Source organism: Lytechinus variegatus, chromosome 12, assembly GCF_018143015.1.
Source record: "Lytechinus variegatus isolate NC3 chromosome 12, Lvar_3.0, whole genome shotgun sequence".
Classification (NCBI taxonomy): domain Eukaryota; kingdom Metazoa; phylum Echinodermata; class Echinoidea; order Temnopleuroida; family Toxopneustidae; genus Lytechinus; species Lytechinus variegatus.
In genome coordinates this window covers 10,066,489-10,087,406 of record NC_054751.1, presented here as the reverse complement: position 1 = coordinate 10,087,406, position 20,918 = coordinate 10,066,489, and the positions used below count along the sequence as shown (strand labels likewise).

Below are 20,918 nucleotides of genomic sequence, written 5' to 3'. Positions count from 1 at the left end.
CTTAATCTTAGAGCTTGAAATTGATAAAGGCCTCAAAAGGAAAAGGGGAAAAACCAGACAAACAGTGCAATAATTATTGAGTGCAATAATTAACTGATGAATCACAGTGAACTGTATAATTCCAATGATTTTTAAATCGAAATGCACTTAAACATATTGGCCTATTATGTGAGAGGCGCCATGCAATCTCCAATAATGCTAAAAAAAAAGAATTATTGCTTATCAATCTTAAACACGTTCAAAACTTTTTTTATTCGATAAAATAACGATGTCACTAAACGATGTTATTTAAATGGCCTATGAATATATTTTTGTGATATTTATTTTTTTACCTGTTGTATAAAAAATGACATTTTCATGCTTGAAAACGTTAAAATCGAATATTACAAAATACAGCTCAAAAATACTTTTTAAAATCGTGTTAAAATATTATATAAACGACTAAAACATTATAGAAATATCATTGTCCCATGACTTGTGATAAACACGAAGAAAACCACAACAAAAATATCTTTCGTATATTTTTGAAAGACGTTATTTTGAAATCATTGAGCATGATTAAAATGTTATATACATATATTGATCTGGGTATATCTTTCTATGGATCTACTAATTTTATATATGATCTATATGCATCCATCAATCTATTCATCTATCTATCAATTACATCCATCTATCGATGTATCTGTCCATCTTTATGTCTAGGCCTATATATATCTACAGAAAATTGTACATTATGCTAATATGCTTTAAGACGAGACCGGTTTTTGCACTACGACAGCATCCCAGTCATTGATGAGGAGAATCGTCCCATCCTCTTTTCGCTTCGAGCACTTGCTTGACCCAAGAAAATCGACCACCTCTCTGTAAAAGTCGGGCGACGCCGTTCCACGCAAATCGTTGATCTGAGTGATGAAGTCGATGAGATAAGCTCCTTCGGTTGACCCGTCTTGGAAACAGCTGCTGATGTCGGCATGAAATGGTTGGCGCTTTTCTTCGAAGGTGAGGCCGAGGGAGTAGAGACATTGGCGCACCTGGTTGATGCACATGTAGTGTCCGACGTTGTCCCGCAAACGGGGAAAGGTGTCGTACAGACGCCAGAAACCGCAGGTATCTGTAACATGATTATCAATATCAAGATTTATCATTTATCATTTGACGGAGCAACACGGCAGCTACACAGGTCGTCCGCCGGTTTGCATCTGCCAATATGGCAGTCCAAAAACTGCTGTGTTGGCCTTCTAGACGTTAATTGACCTCACTGCAATGACCACCAAGGTGCCCAATTCGTCTACACGGATCTATCCTATCCGGGGTGGTCCATTGTCTGCAACTTATCTTATCAGTGGCAGATCTACGGGGTGTTAGGGGGTTTAACCCCCCCCCCTTGAGCTGCCAAGTTAGAAAAAAAAAGTATGGCCTACATTTTGCAGCCACCCCCAAATTACTTTATTTTATAGTGAACCATTTTTTGGAGAGAAAAAACAATTATCGGTACCATAATGACCTTCAGGCATGTGGTTGCGAAACCAACTTTTCTTCTACTTTTTTTGCATGTCAAATTTCTTGGTCTTTCAGTAGTGAAACTTTTTTCTTTGCTTTTCTATTTTTCGGTCAAACTCCTTTGGAAAAAAAGCTAGTTCCGCCCCTAGTGACTTGGGTTTAAAACGGAAATTACGAGTGAAAGGCGAGTGAAATCAACCGTACTCACCCGAGACAATCGTGATTAACATAACTCCGCCCTTCTCCAAGTGATCGTAGAGATACCTCACTGTGTCCTTAACGTCATCAACATAATAAAGGGACTGAACCGCGTTGATGAAGTGGTATTTGGGTGGGTGATCTTCTCCGTTGGTACGATACTTGTCGATGCTGAGTTGGCGCAGGTCGAACTCGATGCCTTTAAAAGCTGACTGATTACTCTCAATAAGTGAACGGTACATCTGAAGCTGTTTCTCAGAGGGGTCCAAAACAACATTTCTGACAGAACTAAAACGGGACTTGATACTTGCTGCCATTTTACTATCCATCTCTCCTGCAAAATGCATAAAAATATCAATGTTAGTATTGTTGGTAACATACACGATTCGATAGGACATTTAATATATTTCAACCCTCGGTCACACAGTTCTCTGCGTCCACCGTTGCATGAAAAAGTCGTTCTTTTTTATAATCTACTTACGGAAAATGGTGCGGACGATAAGTCTAGATCCCGGGGGAGGGGGCCACTTCCATTCACAAGTGGATACCATGCGCGACCATGGGGTCTCGAAAAGCACCCTAAACACGTAATTTCCATATTCTGAAAATGCACCCCTTAACAAGTATTGGCGTGTGAAACCCTACCCCTAACAAGTATTGGAAACAAAACGATACTCTTGGCAAATATTCCCTGAAATGAACCCCCAAACAAGTATAGAATGCTTTATTGTTATGGGTCCTTCGGTCGGTCAGCTTTACCTTATTTGGTTTAGTACGACCCCACCTTCTACACCTCGCGCAAATCGGACTCTAAACACGAAGTGTTGGGGCAAAAAGGACATCCTTTATAAAACATTTTAATTTTGTTTTATCATCCCCGCAAATTCGAACCTAAACACGTAATCTTCCTAGCGAAATAGATACCCTTTTTCATTATTTTTGTGTTTTTGACACCCTTATCACGTTACGTACGTAACGTGCCCTATCGTGAAAAAGACATCCTTTTTACGTGTTTTTTTGGTCGCGCATGGCATCCACTCGTCAATGTAAGTGCCCCCCCCACCCGGGGTCTAGATGCGTATTCTTGCGTCCCCTTGCGGATATTTACGGACATGTACGGAACGTTACGGATAGTTACGGATTGTTACGAAGAATTATGAACAAGGCTCAGAACATTTCCTGCCCAGACATGACAAAACAACCATATACCTCCAAAATACCCTTCAAACGTAAGACTCTGAACTAACAAAAAGGGCAGAAATTATTTCCAAATCAAACTATTAGCATTCTAATCGGAGTCTCTGAAAAAAAAACTCTCCGCCAATTTATCCAATACCATTCTTGGAAAGACATCTTTAACCCATTCTTCCAACTGCTTAAACTTAGGCCTATACATTTCTTGACGTAGATGTGAAATGTCTTTGCATTAGTCCGGATCACCGTTTATGGATTTCATCCCCGTCTCCGCCATTTGTGTTTTTTAGGATAAAGAACAAGTCAGATAAAATAAAATCACTATTTGACAGGCCTACAGTATGTATCCACGGTTATTTCGCCGAGACTTCATCCCAGGGGGCCACTTCCATTGACGAGTGGATACCATGCGCGAACATGAGATCTCGAAAAGCACCCTAAACACGTAATTTCCATATTCTGAAAATACTCCCCTTAACAAGTATTGGCGTGTGAAACCCTATACAAAACGATGTGGCAAACATTCCCTGAAATTACCCCCCTAAACAAGTACTGGATTATTTTATTGTCATGTCCTTGGCGGTCGTCGGTTTTACCTTTACATATCGTTTAGTTACGACCCAACCTTTCACACCTCGCACAAATCGGACCCTAAACACGTAGTGTTGGGGGAAAAAAGGACATCTTAAAAAAAAATGAAATTTGTGTTATCATCCCCGCAAATTTGACCCTTAACACGTAACTTTCCTAGCGAAATAAACACCTTTTTTCATTATTTTTGTGTTTTTGACACCCTTATCACGTTATCATGCCCTATCTTGAAAAAGACATCCTTTTTACGTGTTTTTTTTTGGGGGGGCCGCGCATGGTATCCACTCGTCAATGTAAGTCCCCCCCCCCGGGAATTCATCTGCATATATCTGGCTCCAAAGGCCGGCATATATCGACATAGAAATACCAAGGAGATATCACCTCTTTAAGAGGTGATATCTCCTTGGAAATACCATACACGATTCCCAAGCACAGATGATTATTTTTATCCAGGTGCACGCTTCTAGGTTATTATTGCTATCATTAATGCAGCCATGCACTTATAAACTTCGTCAATCAAGCATGTCCACTTGGATCAATAAGCAAATCTAGAGATTAAGTGAGATTAAGTATAGACTTACAAAAAAATAAACTGAATTTCTATCCTTTATCAACATGATTGAGTTCATTGAAATTGAGCGAAAATGAAGGTAAATATTGTATATACATGTACCTGTATTCATCTATACCCTTTCATCAGTTTTTTTTTTGTTTTTTTCTGGTTAGCGTAAAATAATGGTTTTGTAATGACTCAATTAAGCTTCAAGCTTATGTTGCAAGACCTTTGTGTGCTCTGTTAATGAGAGATTATGTTATATTTTCTTTACGTAATATTGTCTTTATGTAATAAACATGTATCACTGTATTTTCATATATGAGATTGTGGATGATGTGAACACACATGAAACAATAAATAAATAAATAAATAAATAAATGTATTTCTTTAGATTCAGAGTGCGTGTAAAACAAGGGCAAATAAACGATGAATTATTGTAGAGGTGCAGCGCAACGGGTTGGTGGCTTCTTGCGCTTCCACTTCTTCTTTTTTTTCAATGAACATGCTAGCCCTGTATATGTGATTTATCATCCATGGATTTATATACGCGGAGATGAATCACACATTTCACACTTGTAAAAGTGGGCATAATTTTACACAGGGCATGGGAGGGGGTTGATTTCTAGCTACCTCTACTCAGTAGTCTCCCATGCACCCCAGGCTGCCCATAATAGGTCACTTTCCTTGTTTTGAAATCATACCCCCCCCCCCAAAAAAAAAAAATGATAATATTAGAACTGCACATGTCTTAAATGGTGGATATGGGTGAAAAGACTCTTTTTGGAGTTGGGATTGATCATAGAAAGCAGGCGCGTATTTTGTACCCCGGGGCCCCGACCTAATTTTGACGCCCCTGTGAACTTTTCGGACGATGATGCACCCCCCCCCGCCAGGCAAATATGTGCCTTAAATGCTTATTTCACAATCACGTGAAAAAAGGCCATCGAAGATCATTGTTCTGTAATGAGTTTATGAAAAAAATATCCATGAATATGTTGTAATACCACTTTTTGAAAATAATAAATGCGAACAGAAAGCATAGAATTTTAGGCACTTTGGGGGTTCAATTTAGTTTAATTTCTCGTCAGAGTAGGCCTTCCTAAAATCATGTGAGCGGGAGCTGTAATTTCTTTACCAGGGACGGATCCAGCTTTTGGCAATGGGGGGGGGGTCGGAAAAATATATATGTTTCTCGATCGGACATTAGTACTATTTGTAACCGTGAACATTATAATATGGATATACGTGTATTTAAATAATTATGATGCGAGCGCGAAACGCGAGCTGAAAATTTTCGATATTCTGACCTAAAATTTGGAAAGCCTAAAAGCACTTTTGGTATTCGAGAGCAGGATGGGTAGGCCTATTTACCTCAACATTTTATGCGAGTACGAAGCGCGAGCTGAAAATTTACAAATTAAGACTTAAAACTGGACGTTTCTAAGCACTTTTCATATCCATACACAAGATTTTTTATATGAACTAAATAATTGATGAGAGCGCGAATTTTTTTATATTCTGACCTAGATATTGGACATTCTAAGCATATTTTGGTAATCATGAACAGGATGCGTATCTGACATAACATTTTATGCGAAAGCGAAGCGCGAGCTGTAAATTTTTGATATTTCGACCCAAAGTTGGGCATTCTAAGCACTTTTCTAACCATGAACAGGATCGTCACCTAACTATCAATTCAGATCCACACTGGACATTCTAAGGAAATTTTGTAACTATAAACGGAATGGATATCTATCTAAATAATTTATTCGAGCGCGAAGCGCGAGCTGAAAATTATTGATATTCTAACCTTAAATTTGGAAAGTATAAGCACTTTTGGCAATCAAGAACAGGATGGGCATCTAACTATATGAGGCAAACGCGAGCGCCAAACTCATGTGAAGCATGAATTTGGAGCCCCCGGTCAAACATCGAATTGGCGCCCCAAAGGTCGAAAATGAATTTGGCGCCCCTTTCTAGGTTGAAAATTAATTTGGCGCCTCAGGACAAACATCAAATTGGTGCTCCCTATGTCGAACATCTGTATGGCGCTCCCTTGGTTGAACATCAATTCGGCACCCCCTATGTCGAACTTCAATGCGGCGCCCCTAAGTAGAACATCAATTTGGCGCACCCAAGGTCGAACACAATTTCGGCGCCCCCTATATCAAACTCCAATTTAGCACCCCTAGATATAACATCAATTCGGCGCCCCCTTAGGTTGAAGATCAATTCGGCACCCCAAAATAAAACATCATGAAAGGACTTGTCGGACATTTTATCCGACAAGTACCAGTTTATCCGACAGTTACCATAGGATCAGTGCCTCTCAGCCAATCAGAATCAAGGAAAGATGTCAGATCTGACAACTTGTCGGATGAAAATATTGATGAAACGCTCCCCAGTTCGACGCCCCCTATTACCGTGTTTACACTTAATCGGCATTTGGTTCAGAACCGCAAGCCGATTCAAATGCCGATTAAGTGTAAACACGGTATATGTCAATACGAATACGCGAATGGTAGATTTTAAGGTTACCAGTTTTTAGAATGAATATGCAGAGCTATGAATTTTGACAATAAGACATGAAGAGGAATTCCATTGGTTGACAGAACTTAGCTGCCCCACCTAATAAATTGGCCTATAGTCGTGTGAGTAAAATTTTCAGCCCACTTCAAGAGAGGAGTTCAAATAAGTATACGGACAAAGTGGATTATAATCACCTTCACATTTTTTAACGTTTCTAAAATAGTTGAGTCGGAAATAGCCGGTTTCCGGTGCATCATTACATTTTAACCATTAAAAAATGTGTAACCTAAAGTGTCTAGCGAATTAATTTATACGTTTTCATTGCAGATGAATTTGCTATTATGACGGCCATCTTTGAAGTTTTATGGAAAAATAACTTTTTAACAAAATACCAATATAATGTCAATATAAATTACTCGATATTGCTCTAAAATGATACCAGTGTGCCTGTGACAAGAAATTTATCTTGTCACAGGCATACAACCGAATTGCTTCTTGGACTTTACTTGAATATCAATGCCTTGCTCTACCGTGTATACTGCAATTCTCAATCTAGGGAAAACTGAACAATTGCAGGACTCTTTGCTTTGATTGTAAGCTCAGACACCAATGATGATATAATGTTTCGCTATGAACTTTTGAATTTTGGTTGCATTGCACTGTTGATATTTATAAAACGTGGATTTAATCGAATTGGTTTTCAAAATAATCTAGGACTTTGTTTACAACCACTTTCTGTTCTTCAGATTTTGAGTGTTGTTAATCATGAGCATACGGCCACAACAAGAATTTTTTTTTTTCAAAAACAATAACATGTATGTTAAAACTACACCGTTGGTTTTAAAGAGGATTATCATAACATAGAGTAGTTCCATGATATACCAAGCATTGTACACTACAGCGTGTCCCACAAACATGTTAATGGCACTTTAACTGAGTATAATGTGAAACTACTAAATCCTATTGTATATAATTTATGTAATCATAAATTAGCATATTTGGCTTGAATTTCATGCGACATTATTCATCAAACAAAGAGAGATGGGCCTTCTTTCAGATTGAATAAAGTACGCACCCAATCACGTCTTCATTCACTATTTATCTATTTCCTTTTTTTTTAGATTTTCGGCCCACAACTTGCGGGCCGATACTTAATTTGAAAGGAAAATGAAGGTTTAAGAATATCGGCATGACATCTTTAATCAAACGTGATTAATCAAACATGAAACTGACTTTAAACCAAGGGGATGAACGGTTAGTGACTTGCGATTTATTTTTAGTTGTTTTTAAGTGCAACTCTTTAATAATAATAATAATAATGCTAAATTCTTGTATAGCGCATCACACATAGCATGTCCCTATGCGCTTTTAAAGAAGAAATAGTGTAAGGTAAGAATAAAAATTCTGCAACAGGCCCCTGGACTAGCATTATGCAATCGACGACATTCTGTTAAAACATTCGATCCGAATAAAGAAATGTTTATGAAGTCACTGGTTCTAATTGAGCTCAGAATCTTTCATTGAGCTGATGGTTCCTATTGTGCTGATTGTGCCCTCAGATTCCCTATATAAAGAGCCGGTTTTCAAAGTGTTGGGGCTGAGCCAAAAGTGGGAGGGCTGACCATGCAAAAAAATCACAATCATATAGTAATTTTTACGTTTTTGTACACGGTTTGGGAAAAAAAGGTGGGGGCAGCCCCTCCCCACCAGCCCCTCCCCCCCCCCGCTTCCGCGTCCCCTGTTATAGGATTATAGAGAACAAGAGAAAAAAAATACACGGGGGTTGGGCAGGGCCCTGGGAATGATATTTTAACTGGGGATGCTGATGTAAATTTAACAAGGCAAAAAAAATCACGAATAAAATGAGGGTCACTTTGGTCGCGATAAAGGGGGACACTTTTTTGTTACATTTAGTAATTCATATCCAAGGGGGTGCTTCAAATGAAGAATAATACATGCAGCAACCCAAGTCAAATATTGGGGGTGCTTCAGCACCCCCGCTTCCCAGGACCACCACCCCCCCCCCCCCCCCCCGCTGACTAAGGTCATGTGTAGTGCCCTAAAGGATTATATGGGGCTGAAAATATCCCGTTTTCAAAATAATTGTTTCCAAAGATATTCTGTACTATATTAGAGTTACTTTCTATTTTAGTTTAGAGAGATAGGCGCCCTACTCAGGATTAAAAAAGATGCCGAATAAATATTCAACCCGAGCTTCTCTCTGACATTTTTTCTTTTATAAATGAGATAAACAGCTTGCTATCTGTTAAAAGACATGCTATTGTCAGGTTAGAAAATTCATTTTTTTTTGCTGGCCCCTCGCGCTTGCATTGTTTAGGTAAATACGTATCAAGTTGATTATTAAACAAATGTGATAGCATATCCAATTTTTAGCTTTCAGTCTCAGCTTCTCTCAATTTTAGCTCCTTCTTCACGCTGACATTTTTGTTTAGTGAGATAAACATCCTTTTTTGCCATGAAGCTCATGTTAGAAATGTTCTGTTTTTAATTCAAAATTGTCAACTCAGGGTTCGGGCTCGCATCAATCGTTTAATTAGATACTGATAATGTTCATGATTTGGGGGTGATTTTTTACCCCATTTAAGCATGAATGCTTGTTAGCAAGTAACCGGAGCACCAACGGTTTAAGGTCCTCTCCGAGGATTTAAATGCCTTACCAAAGGGCACAAGCGCACCAAGTGGGAATTGAAGCCAGCTAGGTCACCAGATTCCCCTCTCTACCGATTGAGCTATAGCGCCTTAGAATGTTTCCTTTCTGATTTAAAAAAGCAGCTCGCGCTTGTACTGTTTTTTTTAATAGATACATAGTGTTCTTTATTTCAAAACGTCATTAAATGTCCAGTCTAAAGATTGGAGTATAAAAAAATCAGATTGCACTTATTGAAAAATATGTATTAAATGCCCCGTTTTCATGTTAGAATATTTCAAATTTCTGAATGTTTTTTATATGATAATTAGATACGAATCGTGTTCATAATTACACCTACGTATTGTTTAATTTTCAGCTCTAAATTTCATGGCATATACAACAAAAATGTGCTTGCGCTTCGCGCTCTCATTACATAATTAGGCCTTGTCAGATACCTAATCGTGTTTGTGAGAATAAAGCTAATATGTACTTGATAATAAATACTTTAAAAATAAATCTATTTTGGTACCCCCTGTAAAATATCAAGTTCCCCCCCCCCTCGTGCTCCTCTGCTGACAAAATCCTAGCTGCACTGCTGGTGAGTGTACTGAGTAACCGAGTCTTTTAAACAAAAGCCTTGATTTAGGGCAGAATTTGTGTTTAATAAGAAATCAATGTTTTAAATTACAATATTGCACTCAATTGAGGTCATTATTGATAAATGATAAAATAAATAAATTAGCAAACAAAAATACACATTTCTATCTATTTTTAAAAAGTTATATGAGCAAGACTCTGATGTTGGAGTTCAGATATAAGAAGCAATCAAGGAAAGGGCTAATAGAAAATTTTAGAAATAAGCGAGTCGTCGACATTAAGCGAGATAAATGCAGAGGGCTGATGGACAAGCAAAATCAACAAGCGAGACAATCCACTGACCCCCTCCCTAACTCTCTCCATTCTTTTCCTTCTGTTGTTCTATGCCTTTTCTTGAAACTTTTTTGGGCAAGTTTCCCCCCTACCCCTCACTTCCACGAATCTTTATCAAAAGGCCTATATGTCAGTGTCCATAGTCCAATTTCCTGATTTTAGAAAATAGAAGGCATCGTTTCATGCAACTACGGTCTCTTTTAATTGACCAGGACTGTAAAAATATTGGGTAAAATTTTAGCCACCACGAGGATAATCATATATGTGTCCATGGACCTACCACTCTGACAGGACTGGTCCATGATGTGTCCAACCAATTTGGGGGAGTATTTTACCAAATACGGGAATATTGCAATTACTTTAGAATGGGAATTTTTGTCCTCACACTGGATAAATAAAAATGCCCCCAAGAAATGCCCGATATTGGTTGGACACATAATTACCCTCATGGGGCACTTTTACCCAATATTTTTTTTTTAGAGTGAGTTCATTAGACCAGAAATAATAGATAGATCGGTCCATAACCATTTGAATGAGCTAAAGGTTTTCATATGTGGAGGAAGATGTTTGAAATACCAAGAGTAGGCTCTTATAGAGTTCATATTTTAATTTTTCTTTTTTTTTAAATCTCATTTCTTCACATGCATTGTCATGTTGGGAAATGCAGTCGTATGACCACCATGACAGACGAATCTAAAGGCTAATGACCAGAGTCCTGCACAGATATTGTAATATAGATTGAATGTATAATTTTACCTGTGCACGTAAATTATTAGCTGTCTTAGACCATATAGAGCGTCTTGAGTGGTCCACACTTTACAAGCCTTGCTTTTCAGTGGACCACTCCGTTTTTCCAACTTTTTTGATATATTATCCTCTGTATCAGGTGCATATTCTATATATTTGGTTTACTTGAATATTTATCATTTGTATTTTCTGATGTCATATTTTATTTATTGTAATTATTGCTTCTTAATTTTGTTGGAAAATTGAATAAATGAATGAATGAATAGAGCTATTAGACTATGATATATAAAAGCATGGACCTATGATAACAGCAAATGCGCAATTGAAGGTAAACATAGATTTGTTGTAATCAAGTAAAATGAACCGAGTAAAAATCTTAACTTGCAATGCAAGAGACCAAGAAACATTTATGACTATACTTATTCATATTTTCACATAAAGTTGTTATTTGCTTTAATAAACATAGCAGCATATTTCTACAAACGTAAACATATTCCTCAAATCATGACGGATATCGCACTGATCTATATACTGTATATATAAATAGAATTATAATCATGTGCAATATAGATGTATTATGTATATTTTTTTCTTTCGGATCACATAAAATGATATATCTCACATCTTATTTCAATTTTTTTCGCTATATGTAACATGAAAACATTTAATATGTATTTATTCGATTAACGCGTTAAAATGGACGAATTTGAGATGCGGAACACAAACATTCTATTCTATTGATAGTTTTCACAAACTTATATTTTGAGTAAATCACGATTTTGTATTCCACATAGCCATATATGTGTGTGTAATATTCAAATTTGAAATGTATATAGACTTTTAATTTTGATTAACCCCAAATAAGAATGATCGCATATCAAATTAAAAAATGTAAAAAAAACATATTCCGTCAAAATATCAAAATACGTGATTTTCGACATTCTATCAGATTTTACGCGAAAAATGATACTTTCAACAAAAGTGCACTTAGCATCAACCCGTACGTTATTTTTCAGTATTTCCGCAAGACTTTAAGCTAGGTTGCCAAGAAATTACAAATTTTGCTATCCAAACTTCGAAAATATTAAAACTCTTAGTATGTAATTTGTACATGTACTTACGTACATAATGTACGGTACATGTATGTTCAATTTTTAATTCAAAATGCGCAACTGGTAAAATATACATTAACTCATTTCGGATAACATAAAATGAAATATCTTCCATCTTAATTGAAAATTCTTGTAATATTTATAACAATAGGATATTTACTATACATTCAATGGGTAAACAAACTTAAATCGAAGAATCTAAGTTGTGTAAAAAAAAATATTCAAACTATTGATAGTTTTTACAAACTTTTATTTTTAGGAAATCGCGGTTTTATGTTTCACTGCGCCATATTATGTGTGTGTAATATTCGAATTTGAAACGTATATTTATCAGACTTATAACTTGAAAGTTCAAATAAAAGGATCGCATGTCAAAGGTAATAAAAAATATCAACCTATTCCGTCAAAATATCAAAATGTGTGATTTTCGACATTTTTTTCAGATTTCACGCGAAAATGACACTTTCATTTTCATTTCATATTTTAGCAAGACTTTTAGCTGGGATGCCAAGCATTAACAAATCTACTAATACGCTTGTGATGAATTTTCCAGATACTTTAGACATAAAAAACCTACAATCAGAGGCGTCGATTATGGGGGGGGGGGCAGGGGGGGGCTATCGCCCCATCAATGAAAATATTGGGGGGGGGCAAACATATCGTTTTGCCCCCCCCCCAATAATTCCGCATGTGCTAAAAATAAAATAAGATTGTAATGTTACACAAATATCAGCAAGCGAGATTGAGATACACAACTCGTTCTTTGTCTAAAATCGTGCTCAATATGTCCACTTTTCAGATTGGAAAATATAAAATTTCAGCTCGCGCTTCGCGCTCGCATCATTTTTGTAACAAAAACCCATACTTTCCATGATTAAATAGGTGAATATGGTCCCATTTTCAGTTCTAAACCTCAAAAGAACTCCTACTTCGACTTGCAATAATCTTTTGTTGGATATATATATATCTTGTTCTTCATTAAAAACGTCCATTAAACTCAATTTTTTTTTAGATCGAAATATCAAAATTTTCAGCTCGCGCTTCGCGCTCGCATTAATCTGCTGGTGAGATATGTTTATATATATATATGTATATATGTGGGGGTGTGTGTGTATATATATATATATATATATATACATATATATATATGTACACATATATATAGGCATATGTGTGTGTGTGTGAGTTTGTTCGTTTTGTGTGATCGAGCGCTTTTGGAAAATTGATTCATGATTTTGCCCCCCCCCATCTGAAAAATGGATCGACGCCCCTGCCTACAATATTTATGAATATTCAGTGATTTGTGGTGCCATGGGCGACAAGCAGACTGGCGCCAAGCCAAGTATAATCGCCTTGCAATTTTATGAAATAATATACATGAAAAAAAAAATAATATGGTGATTCTTACCTGACCCACTTCCCACGCCCAGCATTCTAATCGCGGTCTCTGTGGAGAAACTCTCTGCCAATTTATCCAATACCATTCTTGGAAAGACTTTTTCGACCCATTCTTCTAATTCTGTAAACCTGTTAGGCCTACATTTCTTGGCGTAGAAGTGAAAAGTCTTCATGTAGTATTCCGTGTCACTGTTTATGGATTTCATCAATTCCTTCGACATGTTGTTTATTAAAAAAAAATAGAGACCAATCTAGACGGGATAAGCCCGTCAGTCATAAGGACCATAAGTCATAATACTAACTGGTCATAAGGACCGCTAGTCATAACGTGTAAAATCCTATACCCAAAAGCTCGCTATTCATAATAGGCAAAAGGGGTCGCTAGTCATAAGGTCATAAGGACCATGGGTCATAAGGTCCGATTTTCATAATGCAAGATAAGGGTTGCTATTCATAATGGACCATAAGGGTAATTGATCATAAGGATCGCCAGTCATAATCAACAATGAGGGTCGGAATTCATAATACTAGATGAGGGTCGCTAGTCATAAAAAGGAAGAGGCTACATTGATCATAAGGGTCGCCAGTCATAATAGGGGATGAGGGTCGCCAGTCATAATGGTAGAAGGGGTTCGCCAGTCATAATAATGGATGAGGGTCGCCAGTCATAATAATGGATGAGGGTCGCCAGTCATAATAGTAGAAGGGGTTCGCCAGTCATAATAATGGATGAGGGTCGCTAGTCATAATGATAGATGAGGGTCGCCAGTCATAATAGTAGAAGGGGTTCGCCAGTCATAATGGTAGATGAGGGTCGCTATTCATAATAGTAGAAAGGGTTCGCCAGCCATAATGATAGATGAGGGTCGCCAGTCATAATAGTAGAAGGGGTTCGCCAGTCATAATAATGGATAAGGGTCGCTAGTCATAATAACAGATGAGGTTCGCCAGTCATAATAGTGGATGAGGGTCGCTATTCATAATAGTAGAAGGGGTTCGCCAGTCATAATAATGGATGAGGGTCGCTAGTCATAATAATAGATGAGGTTCGCCAGTCATAATAGTGGATGAGGGTCGCTATTCATAATAGTAGCAGGGGTTCGCCAGTCATAATGATAGATGAGGGTCGTCAGTCATAATAGTAGAAGGGGTTCGCCAGTCATAATGGTAGATGAGGGTCGCTATTCATAATAGGCGAAAGGGTTCGCCAGTCATAATGATAGATGAGGGTCGCCAGTCATAATAGTAGAAGGGGTTCGCCAGTCATAATAATGGATGAGGGTCGCCAGTCATAATAATGGATGAGGGTCGCCAGTCATAATAGAAGAAGTGGTTCGCCAGTCATAATAGTGGATGAGGGTCGCTATTCATAATAGAAGAAAGGGTTCGCCAGTCATAATAATGGATGAGGGTCGCCATTCATAATAGTAGAAGGGGTTCGCCAGTCATAATAATGGGTGAGGGTCGTCAGTCATAATAATGGATGAGGGTCGCCAGTCATAATGGTAGAAGGGGTTCGCCAGTCATAATAGTGGATGAAGGTCGCTATTCATAATAGAACAAAGGGTTCGCCAGTCATAATAATGGATGAGGGTCGCCATTCATAATAGTAGAAGGGGTTCGCCAGTCATAATAATGGATGAGGGTCGTCAGTCATAATAATGGATGAGGGTCGCCAGTCATAACAATGGATGAGGGTCGCCAGTCATAATAGTAGAAGGGGTTCGCCAGTCATAATAATGGATGAGGGTCGCCAGTCATAATAATGGATGAGGGTCGCCAGTCATAATAGAAGAAGGGGTTCGCCAGTCATAATAGTGGATGAGGGTCGCTATTCATAATAGAAGAAAGGGTTCGCCAGTCATAATAATGGATGGGGGTCGCCATTCATAATAGTAGAAAGGGTTCGCCAGTCATAATAATGGATGAGGGTCGTCAGTCATAATAATGGATGAGGGTCGCCAGTCATAACAATGGATGAGGGTCGCCAGTCATAATGGTAGAAGGGGTTCGCCAGTCATAATATTGGATGAAGGTCGCTATTCATAATAGAACAAAGGGTTCGCCAGTCATAATAATGGATGAGGGTCGCCAGTCATAATAGTAGAAGGGGTTCGCCAGTCATAATGGTAGATGAGGGTCGCTATTCATAATAGTAGAAAGGGTTCGCCAGTCATAATGATAGATGAGGGTCGCCAGTCATAATAGTAGAAGGGGTTCGCCAGTCATAATGGTAGATGAGGGTCGCTATTCATAATAGTAGAAAGGGTTCGCCAGTCATAATATGGATGAGGGTCGCCAGTCATAATAGTAGAAGGGGTTCGCCAGTCATAATAATGGATGAGGGTCGCTAGTCATAATGATAGATGAGGGTCGCCAGTCATAATAGTAGAAGGGGTTCGCCAGTCATAATGGTAGATGAGGGTCGCTATTCATAATAGTAGAAAGGGTTCGCCAGCCATAATGATAGATGAGGGTCGCCAGTCATAATAGTAGAAGGGGTTCGCCAGTCATAATAATGGATGAGGGTCGCTAGTCATAATAACAGATGAGGTTCGCCAGTCATAATAGTGGATGAGGGTCGCTATTCATAATAGTAGAAGGGGTTCGCCAGTCATAATAATGGATGAGGGTCGCCAGTCATAATAGTAGAAGGGGTTCGCCAGTCATAATGGTAGATGAGGGTCGCTATTCATAATAGTAGAAAGGGTTCGCCAGTCATAATATGGATGAGGGTCGCCAGTCATAATAGTAGAAGGGGTTCGCCAGTCATAATAATTGATGATGGTCGCTAGTCATAATAATAGATGAGGTTCGCCAGTCATAATAATGGATGAGGGTCGCTATTCATAATAGTAGCAGGGGTTCGCCAGTCATAATGATAGATGAGGGTCGCCAGTCATAATAGTAGAAGGGGTTCGCCAGTCATAATTGTAGATGAGGGTCGCTATTCATAATAGTAGAAAGGGTTCGCCAGTCATAATAATGGATGAGGGTCGCCAGTCATAATAGTAGAAGGGGTTCGCCAGTCATAATAGTGGATGAGGGTCGCTATTCATAATAGAAGAAAGGGTTCGCCAGTCATAATAATGGATGGGGGTCGCCATTCATAATAGTAGAAGGGGTTCGCCAGTTCAAATAATGGATGAGGGTCGCCAGTCATAATAGTAGAAGGGGTTCGCCAGTCATAATAGTAGATGAGGGTCGTCAGTCATAATAATGGATGAGGGTCGCCAGTCATAACAATGGATGAGGGTCGCCAGTCATAATGGTAGAAGGGGTTCGCCAGTCATAATAGTGGATGGGGGTCGCCATTCATAATAGTAGCAGGGGTTCGCCAGTCATAATGATAGATGAGGGTCGCTATTCATAATAGTAGCAGGTGTTCGCCAGTCATAATAATGGATGAGGGTCGCCAGTCATAATAGTAGAAGGGGTTCGCCAGTCATAATAATGGATGAGGGTCGCCAGTCATAATAATGGATGAGGGTCGCCAGTCATAATAGAAGAAGGGGTTCGCCAGTCATAATAGTGGATGAGGGTCGCTATTCATAATAGAAGAAAGGGTTCGCCAGTCATAATGATAGATGAGGGTCGCCAGTCATAATAGTAGAAGAGGTTCGCCAGTCATAATGGTAGATGAGGGTCGCTATTCATAATAGTAGAAAGGGTTCGCCAGTCATAATATGGATGAGGGTCGCCAGTCATAATAGTAGAAGGGGTTCGCCAGTCATAATAATTGATGATGGTCGCTAGTCATAATAATAGATGAGGTTCTCCAGTCATAATAGTGGATGAGGGTCGCTATTCATAATAGTAGCAGGGGTTCGCCAGTCATAATGATAGATGAGGGTCGCCAGTCATAATAGTAGAAGGGGTTCGCCAGTCATAATTGTAGATGAGGGTCGCTATTCATAATAGTAGAAAGGGTTCGCCAGTCATAATAATGGATGAGGGTCGCCAGTCATAATAGTAGAAGGGGTTCGCCAGTCATAATAATGGATGAGGGTCGCTAGTCATAATAGTTGATGGGGTTCGCCAGTCATAATAGTGGATGAGGGTCGCTAGTCATAATAAATGATAAGGTTCGCCAGTCATAATAGTGGATGAGGGTCGCTATTCATAATAATGGATGAGGGTCGCCAGTCATAATAGTGGAAGAGGGTCGCCAGTCATAATAGTAGAAGGGGTTCGCCAGTCATAATAATGGATGAGGGTCGCCAGTCATAATAGAAGAAGGGGTTCGCCAGTCATAATAGTGGATGGGGGTCGCCATTCATAATAGTAGCAGGGGTTCGCCAGTCATAATGATAGATGAGGGTCGCCAGTCATAATAGTAGAAGGGGTTTGCCAGTCATAATAATGGATGAGGGTCGCTAGTCATAATAGTAGATAGGGTTCGCCAGTCATAATACTGGATGAGGGTCGCTATTCATAATAATGGATGAGGGTCGCCAGTCATAATAGTGGAAGAGGGTCGCCAGTCATAATAGTAGAAGGGGTTCGCCAGTCATAATGGTAGATGAGGGTCGCTAGTCATAATAGTAGATGGGGTTCGCCAGTCATAATAATGGATGAGGGTCGCTAGTCATAATAGTAGATGGGGTTCGCGGGTCATTTATAATGGATGAGGATCTCCAGTCATAATAGTACATTGTAAAAAATGAGGTGCTAATCTAGCGCTTACAGTGCTTGTATAGTGACTGCACTGGGAGTGTTGATATTCTAGTTTAAATGTGAACTAGAAAATCAGCACTACTAGTGCAGTCACTATACAAGCACTGTAAGTGCTGAATTAGCAATTCATTTTTACAGTGTAGTAGGGGTTTGCTAGTCATAATAGTAGATGAGGGTCGCTAGTCTTATTAGTAGAAGAGGGTTGCTAGCCATGATAGTGGAAGTGGTTCGCATGTCAGTAGAAGGGAACTTTGCTACATAATAGCTGAGGTGGGCGCAAAGCGTGAGAACACAAAAAAAGGTGATTTTCAAGCCTAATATGTATTATGTTGTAGTTCAAGAAGGGTATTTAATTTCGAATAAGAGCACATTTTTATTTTGAAAAATGGGATTTTTTTTAATCATAACCAGCAGGAGCTATTAAAAATGACACCCTTTAAAAAGATAGATTATCTCATGTTATTGACATTACTTTTGTGACCATCCTGAAATGTTTTATGTTGGACTTCAAGAACAGTATTTAGTTTTGAAAAAAGCGCACTTTTCATTTCGCCAAAAGGCTTTTTACTTTTGAAAAAGGGCATTTTTTTTACCTACGGCGATTTTTTTTCATCATAACCAGCAGAAGTTGTTAGAAATGATACCCTCCCCTAAAAAATCAAATTATCTTTAGGCGAAAAGGTGTAGATTGTGAATAATTCCAATAACAAGGAAATATTCCTTGAATATATGCATTTAAGATAGTGTTGACCTAAACCTGTACCACAGTACTTTCTAAAAGCCTTTTTTTCAATAGAGGTTGGTTTTTTTACAGAAAAATGTCTTTTCTATCTATATTATACTTATTTTTAGTTGATGTTGAATATGATATGAGCATGAAATTATTCCTTCATATTATATATTTCATTTTTTGAAAAGGAAAAAAACCCAAATATTTATTGTTTACAGGACACTCATTTTGTAAAGGATTTGGAAGAAAACATATTAAAGGAGTGGGAGGAAGGTTTTTTTCTCATATAAATCATCTAATGCAATGCTATATTATTTGATAAAAACATACAACTTGTTATTAAGAGAGTAAAATGCGATACTGATGGAAACTATGTTGCTTATTTCATTGATATCATTGTATAGGCAAAATGACCCTAATTTTTTTAGATGTATAGAAAATATCTTATTGGACTATGATGATCCTCATAAAATCCTATGTGGTGATTGGAACCTGGTCCAAAGTTTTGAGTCAGTGAGTTAATTTAGTTGATCCATGGCGTCAGTTAAATCCAAATTCAAAATGTTATACTTGGAGACAGTCCACACCATTGAAGCAAAGTAGAAAACATTATTTTTTGATATCTTCAGATATTATTTCTTTGGTTAGAAAATGTGATATTGATTTAGGATATCGTACCGATCACACAATGGTCAGTTTAGAGACTGTGTTAGATGAATGTTTTTACAGTATCTTGATATTGATTGTCTTCATGATAAAGCTTTTGAAACTGTTAGAAAAGAGAAACTCAGATTTATTATTGAATATCAGTTGTTTTGTTTATACACTGTTCATAGGCGGATCTAGGGGGCCCGAGGGGCCCACCCCCCAAAAAAAAAGTAAAAGGGGAAGAAAGAAAGAAAGAAAGAAAAGAAAGAAAGAAAGAAAGAAAAAGAAGGGAAAAGAGAGGAGAAAAAAGAAGGGGAAACACAAAAAGAGGAAGACGAGTGAATAAAATAAGATGAGGGGAAGCCTAGAAAAATGATTTTTAAAATCCTTAATGTCACTATAAAAAAAAATCGCTTGCGCTTCGCGCCCGCATTGCATGTTAGGTGATTTACATATCAATATGGAGATTGAAATATCAAATTTTGAAGTCAACATAGAAAACATATTTCAGCTCAGAAATCGTACTTTCATTATTTTGTTTGATTTTCAAATTGATTTTTAAAAAGTGCTCTGCAAAACTTTTTGTTTTATGGTCTGAATTTTTTAAAATTTCGGCTCGCGATTCGCGCTCGCATTGATTGTTGAAAATCTATCAACTCACGCATCTTCTTCATAAATCATAAATACAAAAGTGCTTTAAATGTACAGTTTTCAGGCCATAATATTAATAGATTTCACGCTCTCACATTAGGCTTATTAGGTTAATAAATAAGATATTAATTCAAGAATCAAATTGTCCCTTTTTCAGAATGCAATATCGACAAGTTTTATCTTGCGCTTAGGAAGAGAAATAAGAAGATATAGTCATAATTTTAATATGATGACATAATGCTCTTGGAATGTCCTGGTCCTATGTCAAAACTCAAAGTAATAATAATGAAACTTTTGAATGAAATTAAAATAATGAAACTCTTTTTTTTAATGTCATCCATACACACCTCACAATTTTTCCTACAAAGTGCTTGAAATACAGAGCTTAAATTGACCCTTTTCAGATCGGAATATCAAATGTTTTAAGCTCCCGCTTCGCGCTCACTTTATCGATTTTAACGATCAAAAAAGGTATTTAGAATGCCCACTCAGATTCTAGGTCTAAATCTGAAACACGCGCGCGTTTATTCAGATACGCAGCTTGTGCTCTGTATAAATCATTATCCAGTTTTAATCCACAATATAAAAAATTTGTGCTCGCGCTTTGCGCTCGCAATATCGATGTAGAAAGATATCCAATTACTCATCCTTTTCACGATTTACAAAACATGAATGGAGTGTCCCGTTTTTAGGTGTAAACAGCGGCGTAACAGGGGTCGGTGGCCAAGGGGTGGGGGGGGGGGCAAGAGCCAAAAATTTCCGGTCATATCATGGTATAAACAGGCGCAATGGTGTAATTAGGCG

At 38.0% G+C, this 20,918-nt stretch overlaps 1 protein-coding gene across 1 annotated transcript; it reads right to left on the bottom strand.

Annotated features, from left to right (window-relative positions):
- LOC121425517 (histamine N-methyltransferase-like) lies at positions 1-2,131 on the bottom strand. The gene is made up of 2 exons (XM_041621593.1): positions 1,712-2,131; positions 1-1,114 (listed from the first exon to the last, which is right to left on the bottom strand). Exons 1-2 carry the CDS (start codon positions 2,097-2,099, stop codon positions 750-752), a joined length of 753 nt encoding a protein of 250 aa, XP_041477527.1. The 5' UTR covers positions 2,100-2,131; the 3' UTR covers positions 1-749.
- Between the last annotated feature and the right edge of the window lie 18,787 nt (positions 2,132-20,918).

Bases quoted from the DNA above. Each gene is read 5' to 3' on its own strand.
- LOC121425517 (XM_041621593.1), bottom strand. From the start codon at position 2,099: ATGTCCTATCGAATCGTGTATGTTACCAACAATACTAACATTGATATT. The intron at 1,115-1,711 runs GTGAGTACGGTT...ATCATGTTACAG, and splicing joins GTTAATCACGATTGTCTCGG to ATACCTGCGGTTTCTGGCGT.